Source organism: Monodelphis domestica, chromosome 5, assembly GCF_027887165.1.
Source record: "Monodelphis domestica isolate mMonDom1 chromosome 5, mMonDom1.pri, whole genome shotgun sequence".
NCBI classification, from domain to species: Eukaryota; Metazoa; Chordata; class Mammalia; order Didelphimorphia; family Didelphidae; genus Monodelphis; species Monodelphis domestica.
The window spans coordinates 241,898,590-241,912,049 of record NC_077231.1 but is presented as its reverse complement, the minus strand read 5'-3'; the positions used below and the strand labels follow the sequence as shown (position 1 = coordinate 241,912,049).

At 40.4% G+C, this 13,460-nt stretch overlaps 1 protein-coding gene across 3 annotated transcripts in view; it reads left to right on the top strand.

The window, feature by feature from the left end:
• ADARB2 (adenosine deaminase RNA specific B2 (inactive)) overlaps positions 1-13,460 on the top strand; it is a 693,422-nt gene that overhangs the window by 489,759 nt on the left and 190,203 nt on the right. For all 3 annotated transcript variants that reach the window (XM_007504707.2, XM_056799997.1, XM_007504706.2), the window contains one exon: positions 6,086-6,993. In XM_007504707.2, the coding sequence (XP_007504769.2) occupies positions 6,086-6,993 (908 nt within the window). The remainder of the gene's footprint in view (positions 1-6,085; positions 6,994-13,460) is intronic.

The following is a 13,460-nucleotide window of genomic DNA, read 5'->3' as shown; positions in this document are numbered from 1 at the left end:
CAGCTCAATTGCTCTGACATCCTGATTATCCAAACACTGTTAATAACAAAGCACATTCAGTCATGCTACAGAAGCCCAGACCCAGTAGTAGGGACACAGCTTTCACAGGTGCATCATGGGCAGGTTTTCTATGAGCAAATCCCAAAAGAACAGTGCTTCAAGGTTAGAGACCATTGAAGCCAAGTTAGGAGGATGGGAGAGATTAAGTCTAACACATTATTGTGGCCAAAATTTTCTACCCAGAACTTCCTAGAGCTTTCCACAACAACTAGCATTAAATTTGGAAGTTTTCATCTAAGAAGCTGAGTAATTTAATGGTGAATGGCCCACTAAAATAGAAATAATAAACTTGGCTAGCAATTAAAGTTCTAAGTATTCTTGGGGGAATTTTTTTATTTCCTTTATTACTTGGCACTCTGAGCCATTCCTCCTACCAATTTTGGTTAACTAAAAGTCAGTTTTAATATTAACCACACAGGAATAAAAGCTGTCTCATGGGACATAAGATTTAACTTAAGAGCCTTAAGCATTCCTTAGATAAGAAGCCAAGGGAAGAATCTCAACTGCCCCTGACTCCTTGGTGTCATAAAAATCATCCTCCTCAAACAGTTCCTCCTCCTACTGCTACTACAATTATTACTACTACTGCTGTTACTGTTAACTGCTGCCACTACTACTAAATGTAGTTTAATCTGTAACCTGACTTAGTTTACTTACAGAATGTGACAAATTTTATTTCCTGTTTACATTTATTCAACTTTTATGGCACTGAAGGAAGTATAGGATTGTAGCTCAATCTTTACGGTCTAGGGGGAATGTACAAGATAGTCACATGGAAATGAATTACTTCTCTGCCACTCTGATATCATTTTGCCTATCAGAAGCCTAATCAGAATCCTCAAAGTAGTTCAGGTTTTCTCTGAGGCCTGAACCTATGCTTGAGCTTAATAATTAAGCTTCAGTTTTTACCTCTATAATACCTGCATTGTAGTAAATACATATTTGGTGGCAGTCACCAACCATATGGCCTCAGAGAAGAGATATTACTCCTATGACATTAACTTTTTAATGGTAATTTAGTCAGCAAACATTTATTATGCACCTGGTGTATGCAAAGCACTGTGCTGGTCAAAAAACAAAGTTTTCCTAAAACAAGGTCCCTTTACCTTAAATCCTCCTGCTCTCCCATCAGTTAGAACCTCTAAAATTCACCCATATTTGAGAATGTTATGGGAATATATTAGGCAAAACTGAGATATAAAGCTTTTTGCAACCTGCACATATCCCACCCTTCCAGTGTTATGAAGCAGTACTAACCGTCATACTCTTGACAATCTAGCCAAACTGGCCTTCTTACTATACAGACCAGTAGTACCAAACTCAAGTAGAAATGGGGCCACTATATCATACATGAGGGTTCCTACAGACTGCATATTACCTTAGAAAAGCATGCAATAATATTATCGATTGGATCTTACCTTCTAGATCTATTATCTTCGAAAACCACATGTTAACATTATCAATGTTCTACTGTATTTTTATTCAATATTTCTACATTTACATTTTAGACTAGTTCAGGCTGCACCCAGGAGTGTTATAGAATAGGTGGATTATTTGACATCTTCATTGTACATGATTCATTATTCAATTTCTTTCTCTCAGACCTTATCATTGGCTAAGTCCCTTGTCTAAGATGCATTTCCTCCTCATGTCCACCTTTGAGAATCTCAAGTTTTTCAGAGATTGCACTCAGCTCAGGTGGACCTTCGACCCAAAGCTTCTCCTGATCCTCAGCTTCTAATGGGCCATCCCTCTGTCAACTTACAAATATTTTGCACATACTTACATGTTGTCTCCTCTAGTAGAATGTAAGCTCCTCAAGGGCCGGAAACATTTCAGATTTGTCTTTGTATACTCACTAGCACATAGTATGCCCTCAATAAATATTTGTTGATTGATTCACGGAAAAAGGATGAAGAAGAGAAGGAGATACATGTTATAAATGCATAGTATTTGTTGGTTTCCCAAATGGACAAAAGGTTAAGGGGAAAATAAGACATTTTAGATTAATGTTTTCTAAACTCTGTTGAACATATGTGCCTATTAATAAAAAAATGATCCCTGTGTATATTTATAAATCATGTGCACATCACAATAATTATGTACATTATAAAACAAATACAAAAATAGAAATAATGAAAAATTAATTTTGATCCTCAAGTGGCTAAAGAGCCACTGAAGCTAATTGAGTAGGGGAGTAAGATTTGAAATAGAGGAGCTAATTAGGGTGTTACCGCAATGGTCCAATGAGAGAAGATGAGGGCCAGAGCTAGGGAAGTGACTCTCAAAGTAGAGAGTAGGTGTCAGATGAGGAAGATTATAATGGAGATAGAAAAAGAAAACTCTGCAATTCATTGGATATGTGGGTTGAGGAAAAAAGGAGAGATTATGATTCATGCAAAGCTATGAGTTGAATGACTGGAAGGATGGTGATTCCCTTGATGGAAAAGGGGTGGGTTTGCTCAGAACAAAATAATGTAATGAGATCTTTGATGAAAGTATATGGGTACTGGGTATATCTTACCAGCCACTACCTAGCATTAGAAAGCTCACTGTCTCTGTACTTATGGCAGATATGAAATGGTGGTGGGCTACAGTGAGGGTGAGTTTTGTGTAGGGAGCTGTTGAAGATGCTTAGATCTCATTGAGTTTATAAATATTCAGTGAGGAGCAAAGGGAGACCAGCAAGAAGAATGGCCTTGATTGTAGGTAAATTATAATGAGAGGAGGGGGTCATATAATTGTATTGGTGATCTGTCCACAATTTATTGTCCAGAGGAGGGTCATATGAAATCTACCACTCTATTGTCTGCTAAAGTGATAACATGCTCTTTGAAGTCATGTGATGCCCCGCAAAGCACCGCAGTGCCCACTTTGGAGATGGCAAAAGTTTTTATTTTAATTTTTGTGGCCCCTGACATTATTCTCTAGGGGTACTCAAATGTATTTGAATAAAATAAACCAACAACCTTTTGTTAAGCACTTACCATGTGCCACTCACTGTGCTGAGCACTGTAGATACAAACACATGTGACTTATTGAAATATAAATCAAATAATGCCAATCATTTGAAAATATTATTAATTCTATTGCTAAGGAGTTGCCTAAGCTGGGCCATCACTCAGATATTAGAAGGAAATGTTTATGTAGGCAACTAGCTGGTAATGAAAATGGATTACTTAGATCATTACTGTGTGACTTTTTTTTTTTAATATCCATATGTTGGTTTCCAGGTAGATTGATGTTTTTCAATCTAGAAAACTATTAACAAAGCTTGGAATTTTAAGTTTGGTGCCTGCCTGAAACTTCTTATTCAAACTTGGGTGAATTCCTTTTAGAGTAACAGTCTCCAAATAAGGAAATGAAAGGACAGTATATTCCATAGGACAAAAGTACCTGAAAGTAGAAATGAGTCTCTTGATGTTTAAAAAAAAAAAGTGCACTTTTTTTAAATCCTTACCTTCCACCTTAGAATCAATACTGTGTATTGGTTATAAGGCAAAAGAGTGGTAAGGGCTAGGCAATGGGGGTTAAGTGACTTGCCCAGGATCACACAGCTAAGAAGTGTCTGAGACCACATTTGAACTTAGGACCTCCCATCTCTAGGCCTGGCTCTCAATCCACTGTGCTACCCAGCTGCACCCCCCCACCCCCCACCCCCGCCAAATGCACTTTTTAAAGCATCTGGCAGAAGGTAGCTCAGAGACAGAGGGATGAATAAGAGAAGGGAGCAAAGAATACAATCGAAAGCCACCCATTTGCCTTGAAAGTGGACCTAAGATTTGTTGATGCTACACATGTAGCTTAGTATTTGTGAACATTTTTAAACAATTAAGGTGGACATAGGTAGTGATGGACATATAGGACTGACAGAACTGGCCTGGGGCAGAGGAGGAGAAGAGCTGAAAATAACCCTGAAGTTGGCCATTGTACATATTTGGCATTTTCTTGGAGAAGGCAAAGGGGAAGGAGTCCAATCCTTCCTTCCCCCATATTGAAAGTTTGAGGACCTTGATTCAGGCCACCATCTCTTTCTGTAAAGCTTTCTCTGTGGATCTTCAAGGTTAAGATCACTTAACTATTTTTTTTTAATCTCATGAATTACTTTGGCTGCTTGGCAAGCCTAGGATCCCTTCTCAGAAAAAAAAATATTTTAATGCATAAAATAAAATACAGAGGATTTCAAAGAACTCAATTATGCTAAGATAATAGTCATTAAAAACCTTTTAAAAGGCCCTAATGCCAGTTCTGTCCTAGTCCTTAAAAGATAAAGCTGGATTAAGTCTTTGGCAAGAAATCTCTTAACAGATCTAGGAAGCCCAATGGAGAATTAAGCTAGATGCCAGGAAAGGGGATGAACAGGATGACCAAAGGTGCTCCAACAGGTCCATAGTCTTTTAGATGAGACATACAAATGATCCCATGACTACCTGTGGCTCCCGAAAGATCCTAGGATTTATTATTTTTAACCTAAGTAAAGAGGCACACCACAATGTATTTGGCATTGATCCAACTCTGGTAATTGCCTTCTGTTTCCCCTCATTCCCCCTGCAATTCCAGGAGGGGATTGTATTCTTCCTCTCTGCCTGGCATAAATGCAGATATGTGCACGAGGGGAGGAACAGGGCAGAAGTATATTGGGGAGAGACAGGGGAGCTGATGACACCTCAGAGCTGGACTCAGCCCAGAGGTTTGACCTCCAGAAGTCAACTTGAAGATGTTATTAACTACCTCTTTGAACCTCTTCCATAATCAAAAAAATACCTAGAAAAGCTGCCGAGAAAGGGATTAGGATGGCTGTGGAGTTGAGTGCTATTTCATGGACCATAGTCACTCAGCTAGGGATCTCAAAGCTCTCAAAATTAGACAGGATTTGAATCACTCAAATCTATGATCTTGTGTTCTCAAAATAGTCAGGTGTTAAGTGAATAAAGTCCCCTACCTGGAGTGAGGAAGACCTGAGTTCAAATGCAACCTTGGACTCTTATTAGCTGTATGACCCTGGAAAAGTCACTGAACTTCTATTTGCTGTAGTTTCCACATCTGTAAAATGAGGATAACAAGAGTACCTACCTCCCAGGGCTGTTGTGAGAGACAAATAAAATAACATTTGTAAAATACTTATCATGGTACCTGGCATATGATAGGCACATAATAAATGTCCATTTCCTTCCTACCTTCATTCTCCTGAAGAGAATGTTTAAACCATCCCAGGCAAGGAGAAGGCTTTCTTTAAACATGTCTTTTTAATGGATGGAATAAAGCAGAGAAAATGCAGGAAAAGTCATTTTGCCAGATATTGGCACCTATTTCTGCCTGCTCAGCAACCTCTGCGTAACAGTCCAAGACTGATGCTAACACACAGGATCATTCACTGGGCAGGCTAGCTGCCTTCCTCCCATTCCCACCCTCCTCTTGTCAGAAATATAGCTCTCTCAGAACTATTTAAGAATGAATTTCTTGGCTCATCAAGGCACTAATTGCAAATTGATCTGTGGCAGGTAGTTACTCCCCCACTCATCAGGGAGGGTGTAATAATTTCTACCAGAAAGGCAGCGTGATCATAAAAGAAGAAGACTAGGCTCTCCTAGTCAGGAGAGTCTTCGGTTCAAAACCTGAGTGAGCCTGTCATTTGCTAAGTGAATGGCATGGGGTAATTCACTCTCAGCCTCAGTTTCCTCAGCTCTAAAATGAGCCATCATATAGCCTACAATCCCTACCTCACCAAGGTGTTTTAAAGATCAAATGCAATGCAGAGCACTTGGCAAATATTAAATCATGATATTAGCAGCAGCTCTCATTACCAGCAACGAAGTCTAGAATGGTCGTCATGTATTTCATTACTGAGGTGATGGCTGGCCGGTCAGCTATTTCTAAAGTCCTGGAATATGTTAACCCTGCTAATCAGGCCAGGTTAGAGGCTTTGATTTTCCTTGTTGTCAAAGCCAGAAACATGGTGCTATAGTTATCAACGATAGCAACCTGCCTTTTCCTGCTGTTGTGACTCATTTATTCTCACCACCAGGTACCAGCAGTGCAGAAGTGAAGGAAAATCGCAACGTGGGCAACTTGGAGGAGAAGCCGCTGCCATCCAGTGACCACTCAAGAGGAGGTGCATCCAGCATCAAGAGGAAAAGACCCTTAGAGGAAGGGAACAGTGGCCATTTCTGCAAACTCCAACTGATCTGGAAGAAACTCTCATGGTCGGTGACACCAAAGAATGCCCTAGTCCAACTCCATGAACTGAAGCCAGGCTTACAGTACAAAATGGTTTCTCAGACAGGACCAGTCCATGCTCCTGTCTTTGCAGTAGCTGTAGAAGTTAATGGATTTACCTTTGAAGGCACAGGACCCACAAAAAAGAAAGCCAAGATGAGGGCAGCAGAGTTAGCCCTGAAGTCTTTTGTCCAGTTCCCCAATGCATGCCAAGCACACTTTGCCATGGGGAATGGCATCAGCCCATCTACGGACTTTACCTCTGACCAAGCTGACTTCCCAGATACTCTATTCAAAGAGTTTGAACCATCACCTCCAAGTGATAACTTTTCCAGCTGCCATCCAGTTAACACTGAATTGCTCTCGACAGCTTATCGACAGGGGAGATTACTCTACCACAGGTTGGACTTGATGGGCCATGCAAACCCAAACAAGTCCAAGACAGCCTTCCAGGGAGAGAGAGAGAAGAACCCGGTGGTGGTGCTGAATGAACTGCGCTCAGGACTGAGGTACATCTGCCTTTCCGAGACAGTGGAGAAGCAGCATGCCAAGAGCTTTGTGATGGCAGTAAGAGTGGATGGGAGGACATTTGAAGGCTCAGGACGTAGTAAGAAGCTGGCCAAGGGCCAAGCAGCCCAGGCTGCTCTGCAGGCCCTCTTTAACATTCGGCTGCCCAGCCACATTCCCAGCAGGAGTAAATGTAACCCTTTGCCACAGGTGAGAATTCTCAGGTAGCTGCCACCCAGGTGGAAGAATGCTAAGATGAATGTGAATTATTATTGTTCTTGCTGTAATGGGGGACCAGGCAGACCACTCTCTTCCAATTACCGTAAGTAGTGTGTTACCGCCAAGCAAGTCCTTTCCAGGAAACAAGGCTTCTTCCCAGGGCACAAAAGACCCCTTTTTTCCCTCTCCTTATCATTAGGAGCAATTTGCAGGCTTTTTGGTGAAAGGACAGTATGAATGTGAAGAAAGGAGAGGGAATGTCAACGCTCTAACTTGCCAGAGGTAATGAGGGAATTAATGAAGCCAGGTAATTTTTGTAATGATGCAACTGACTACAAGGGAAGATACTAGAGTACAAGATAAAAGAGAGAGGGAAAGCTTGAGAGGGGGAATTCTTTTCTCCCTTTAGGGGAAAAAAAAAGCTGGTTTTTCTACAGGAAAAGTCCGTGTATGGCCATATCCTTGACTTTCTTGATTATTATTAACTTGATTTCCAGGGATGTTTAAATCCCCAAAAAAGGCTAACATTTTTTCTAAATCATGTTATGATTACGGTTGTTCTTTAGGCAATAGTATCAGCTGAGTTTTCTAGCTAAGAAAGCATTTCAGAGCAAACAAACAAAAGATATATATATGTTGATTCTAATGGAGCCATATATTGCATGTAAAAGACTTTAGAATTTATGGCCTTGGTATTTCCACACACCCCTTCCCTAAGTAATTCTCTCCTCTTTGAAACCAGGAATGGGAATGGAAAAAAAGAGGCTAAAACATACAGACCTAAAACAAAAAACACAGGAAAACAACTGAATCAGGTCACTACTGGTTGCATTTAAAGTGTCTTCATAATTAGTCTCTGCTTCCTTATATCAGGGATCTGTGGTCACTTAAAGATCAATGTGTGTTTTCCAGATGATAAGAGAGATCTACCAAAAGTGTTAAGGGAAAGAAATTTAGAGATCAGGATTAGACCTGTGATATCATTAATCCTCTGGTTAAAAACTTTTTCTGCCAGCCTATACTTGGCCCCCTCTTTGCAATTTATAAAATCAGAGAGCTGCTAAGAACACTGAGAAGCTAAGCAATTTGGTCAGGGCCTATGAAGCCAGTAAGTGTTAGAAGGAGGACTGAAATGTCCTAATTCTAAGGTCACCTTTCTCTCCTCTAAGTCTTACTGTCTCTCTGACCTTAGACATTCTCTCCTCAATTTTTTTTCCAGTTTTGTAGGTGAATAAACTGAGGTTGACTTCAAAAGAAGTAACTTGCCCAAAGTCACACAGCTAATTAGTTCTATATGATTTCTCTTAGAGGAAGATATTGCTTTTTTCTGCCCTTTTCCAATCACAACTCTATTTTGCAATGACCAGCAAGTCAAGAGATTTTTTTACTCGTTCCTCATTAATATTAATCAGAAGAAGACTCAAATATAGGCTCAGAAGTATATAGTACAAGTCTTAGAAATGAATTCCATTTACTGGAGTTCACTTTGATGAATCAAATGCTCAGTGTATCAAATAATGAATACATAGTACCAAAGAAACATTGAGAGTTGTTTGGGGTTTTTTCCCTCTTTTGGACCAGAAAAAGTATATAATTGATGTAGAAAGTCCCCAGTGAGAAAATTTCATCTTTCAATGTCTATGAGTGTGGAAAGGCATCTTTTATGCTACTTATAGTCTTAGATGGTTGTCTGGGGTGCCAAGAGGTTGCCCAGAGTCACATAGCAAGAATGTGTCAGAAGTGAAGCTTGAACTCAGGTATTCTAGATGCTGAGGCCATCTCTCTGCTCGTTAACATGCAGCCTCTCCCTCCAAACTTTAATTTTTTTTAAATATTTTAATTAATTTAATTAATTTAAAAAAATAATCAATTAAATTAATTAATAATCCAAACAGAATAGTTTACTAGATATTTACTAGATATACCTTATTGGCATAGTCAGTCAATAGTCATTCATTAAATTCTTCTGTGCTAAGCATTAGCACTAAAAGAGACAGATTAGTCACTGCCTTCAAGGAGTTTACTTGGATTTTACTTCCAAAGGGGAGCACAACACATGAACAACTGTGGACAGACCAGAAGCATACATGATAAACAGAGAATAATTAACAGAGGGAAGGCTCTAGAATTAAAAGGTTTATGAAAGGTTTCCTGGAGAAGGTGAGAATTTGACTGGGACAGAAGGAAGCCAGAGCAGCAAGAGGACAGAAACGAGGTAGAATATTCTGGTCATGGGGAAGAAACAATAAATGCCCAGGACCAAGAGCTGTTGTTCATGAATCAGCTAAGAGGCCAATGTCACCAGATTAAAGAGTTCATGGCAGGAAAGAAGGTGCATAAGAAGACTGGAAAAGTAGGGAGTTAAAGGGTACTGAATGCCAGACAGATGATTTTCCATTTGATCCTAGAGATGATAGGAAACTACCAGAATTTATTAACTAGAGGGTTAATATGGTTAGCTTGCATGTTGGGAAAATTAGGTAACTCAATGGAAGATAGTTTGCAATGAGAAGAGACTAGAAGGGAAAAGTCCCACCAGCAGGCAGTTAAAACAGCCCAGGCATGACTTCATGAAAGCCTGTACCAAAGGGGTGGTAGTATCAGAGGAAAGAAAGGGGCATATTCAAATTGATGCTGTAAAGGTGAAATCAGCAGGCCTTGGCAATGGATTGGATATGGAGGTGGTGGGGTGAAAGATAGTGAGCAATTAAGGATAGTGCCTATGTTTTGAGCTTAGGAAACTGGAAGATATTGGCATCCTCAATAATAATAGATGTAAAGAATAGATCTCTCCATAGAGAATAGATATTGGGCTCCCAGACCCCTCCTATTTTTATTTCTAGAAAATCCAAGCATAGTTTAGGATCAGGAGAAAATTGATGGCACAGCTGTTGTTGAGTATCACCTGAATCAATAATAGGTACTATACACAATCGCCCTTTCTAATCTTTTTCATTGTGCTGCCATCTCCTTTCTCCACCTTCCCATTCTTTTACTTTCCCCATGTTTTATCCTTCTCCATTGTCCACAACACAGGGTTATCAGTGGCACTTCCTCAATGTTGGCACTAGAAACTACAAAGGTTGCTGACTTTTGGTCCATGGTTTGCACTCCTTAAATTACTCTGTTTAAAGGGATTAATTCCTTTCTTTTCACCACTGATCTTTGTTCACTTTGGTAGAGTGAGTGAATGCTGATCACTTTCTAGGAATGGTCCTGCCACTTTCTGTTACCATCAACGTGTGGAGACTCGATTCCTTTCTTTTGATTCTCAGGTCTCCTCCCAGCTAAGCTCAACACTTCCTAAAATGATGGGCAAATTCCACGCTAAGCTTCATCCAGACCCGGCATTTTCTCTACAAAGAGAAATGTCCCTGCTATCTCTCTCTCTCTCTCGTCCTCTTGGTCCTCTCCCAGTCTCTCTCCTCTCCTACCCTACCCTGGGTGAGAGATGAAGGATGTCGGAATTTGGGCCACGATGCCTTTTTCTTTCATGTTGTCAGCTCAGAGCTCTCACCATGAAGGAACTGGGCACTGCTACTACTTTGTAATAGTCATTTGACCCCAGCATGCGGCACATCAGTTAAAGCCACCACCGCTAAATTATATTTTTCTGACAGTCCACTAACCACCCCGACTAGATGATGAAGGGCACATTGCACAGAGCGGGTTGCAAGCTATTCATCACGCCCACTGGCACCTCTGCTGCTCCAGAAGGCTCATTAACCTCCTCTCCAGCGTCCCCCTCACATGTACCCCTCGTTCTGCCCAGCTGGGTGCTGTGCTAGCCATGGCAATGGTAATCAGAGCCAGTTGCTGTCACTACTTTTACTAAATTGGTATCCTGCAGGGGAAGTGGGGTTTTGGTTTAGACCTGCATGGGGGTTGGGGGGGGTGGGGAGGACTATTCTAGTAGTCAATTTAAAAGTTGATTTACTTTTCTAGGCTCTATTCTCCGTTCTTTTGTACTCCAGCTATATTAAGTTTATTTCCTACTAACCCAAAAGCTCTTATTTCTAGTATGATAGTGCTTCAGAGTGTGAGTCTTTTACTGAAGTCCCAGGCCCTTCCTTTTCCATTCCTAAATGTGCAATATAGCCCCTCCAGGCTTACTGAGGACTATAACAATAAAAAGCCAAGCACTTTCCCAGAATGGCAGCATCTCAGGGTTCTGGGAAGGAACTTCAGCGGTCATCAAGGTTAACCTGATGGGTTATTCTAAAGGGAATTCTCTTCTACGACATCTTGACAAAAGGGGCCAAACCTCTAGTGTCAAGGCACACCCCCCTTCCTTAAGCATTCTGCTTCACTGTCACACTCCTGAAGTCTTTAGGAAGTTCTTCCTTAAAAAGAATTGAAATCTACCTCCCTGTGACTTCTACCCATTTCTGGTTCTGCACCCTGGAGCTCAGAAGAATTCTATTTCATGAAATTAAGCCATTGGGCAAACTTTCTAGGGTTACAGGTCTTACTAGCCCCATTCCCTACAGAAAAAAAAGCATAGGTTACCTTTCTGGGATAATCAGCTAATGCTTCTGTGCTCTGACATATTCCAAATGCTTATTCTCTTAGGTAGTTCATCCTTGAGGAGAGTAATATATTATGAGCAATTGGGTCACACAGGTAGTATGTGCATTAGGATGGATTTGAACTCAGGACTTCCTGATTCCAGGTGACTCCAGGACCAGCACTCTGTGTCACCTAGCTGACTGCATAGACTTAAGGACTTAACCCATGGAAGCTGATAAGTTCACTGAACTAGTCTAGAAAGAAAAGATGAGACCTCAAGATAGATCCTTTATAAGACACTCTGTGGCAACCCCATACTATCTTTCCAGAAAAGGGTCGACCTTATTTTATCATCTAGTAGTCTTCAGGGTGCCCTGAAAAAATATGACTATGGTTCTTTTCACTCCAATTTACAACATTCGAAGCCAATTGAATTAAGTATTTCTAAACTCACGGAATACTCAACTGGGACGGTGGTATGAAAGTTACAGGTCATGATTATTTTTCAAATCAGTTCAACAAATATTTCTCAAATGACTACACTGTGGACAGGGACAGGTAGATGGCATAATGGATAGAGTACTGGACCAAGGGTCAGGAAGACTCCTCTTCCTGAGTTCAAAACCAGCCTTAGATATTTATTAGCTGTGTAATCCTGGGGAAGTCATTTAACCCTATTTGCCTCAGTTTCCTCATCTGTAAAATGAACTGGAGAAGGAATTTGCAAACCACTTCAGCACTGTTGCCAAGAAAAACCCAGTTGGGGTCACAAAGAGTCAAACATGACTCAACAACAACACCTCCACACAGTGGTTTAGGAAATATAGTGACAGCATACAATAACACTTCCATATGGACAAAAATCATATATTTACTTGCTAGACCATAAAGGCACATTGAAGAGATATGGCTGACTGTTGGTTATAAGATGTTTGTAGTGGCTAACTGCTCTGACCAAGCCATTAGAGGCTCTTCTAGGGTAGAATTATGTCCTTAATTGTTGCACTTCAGTCCAATCTAACTTTATACCAGCTTCATGTATAGTCCTTCTGAACCTATTTTAACAACTCAATATCTGCTAGAAAGGTGGCGAATATGGTCATTGAACATAATTTTGATTTTTTTTAATTCTGTTGGGACTTTAATCATCTAATAGTAGTCACTTTGGATGAGAGTATTCCCTAGAAATAAATCTATCTAGTGGAATCCTCTCTTAGAATTAACTGCAGACTAAGAGAGCTAAGGTCTATTATGTAGTTAGCTAGAGATGCATCACAGGATAATAATAGGTTTTTGAACTAGCTTGTCCCTTTCCCAAACCCCAAGGTGACCCCCAACTGCCTCTAACCAGTTTACAGATTATTTTTCTAATCTTGTATTCCTACTAATCTATCTTACTCAATAGAAACAGCATCCTAACCACTGTAAAGCAAAACCATTAATTAATATTGCTATAACAAATTAGCAATAGAGGGGTGCTCACATTTTAAATGGACATAAATTAAAAATGAATAGGTGTGACAATCACATTCACCCAGGTCTGAAATGGCTTAACACTATCCATGCTGGTGTACACCGAGTGAATCTCAAGACCAGTTTCCTGTATGGTCTTTCCATTATTCAAACATACATCCACTCAACTCATACTTTTTGTGCTGTGGTCCCTCACAGAAATATAACCTCCTTTTCGGTTCTTTTCTATCCTTGCAAAAGAACAGCATGATTTGAGCTAAGTGCCAGATTTGCCTATGGCCTCATTTCTAGCACACAGCGATCCCAACATCCCCTTTGCTCTGATTCTTTGTACTGTGCAGGTCAGTTAACTTATATAACATCTTAGCCCACTATGGCTTGTGGAGAGCAATCATTGTGGATTAAAAAAAGATTCTTTTCTCATTCCCTCCAAGCTGTTTCCCTGAAAAGGGCTGACTTCTCCAGATCCTAGCTAG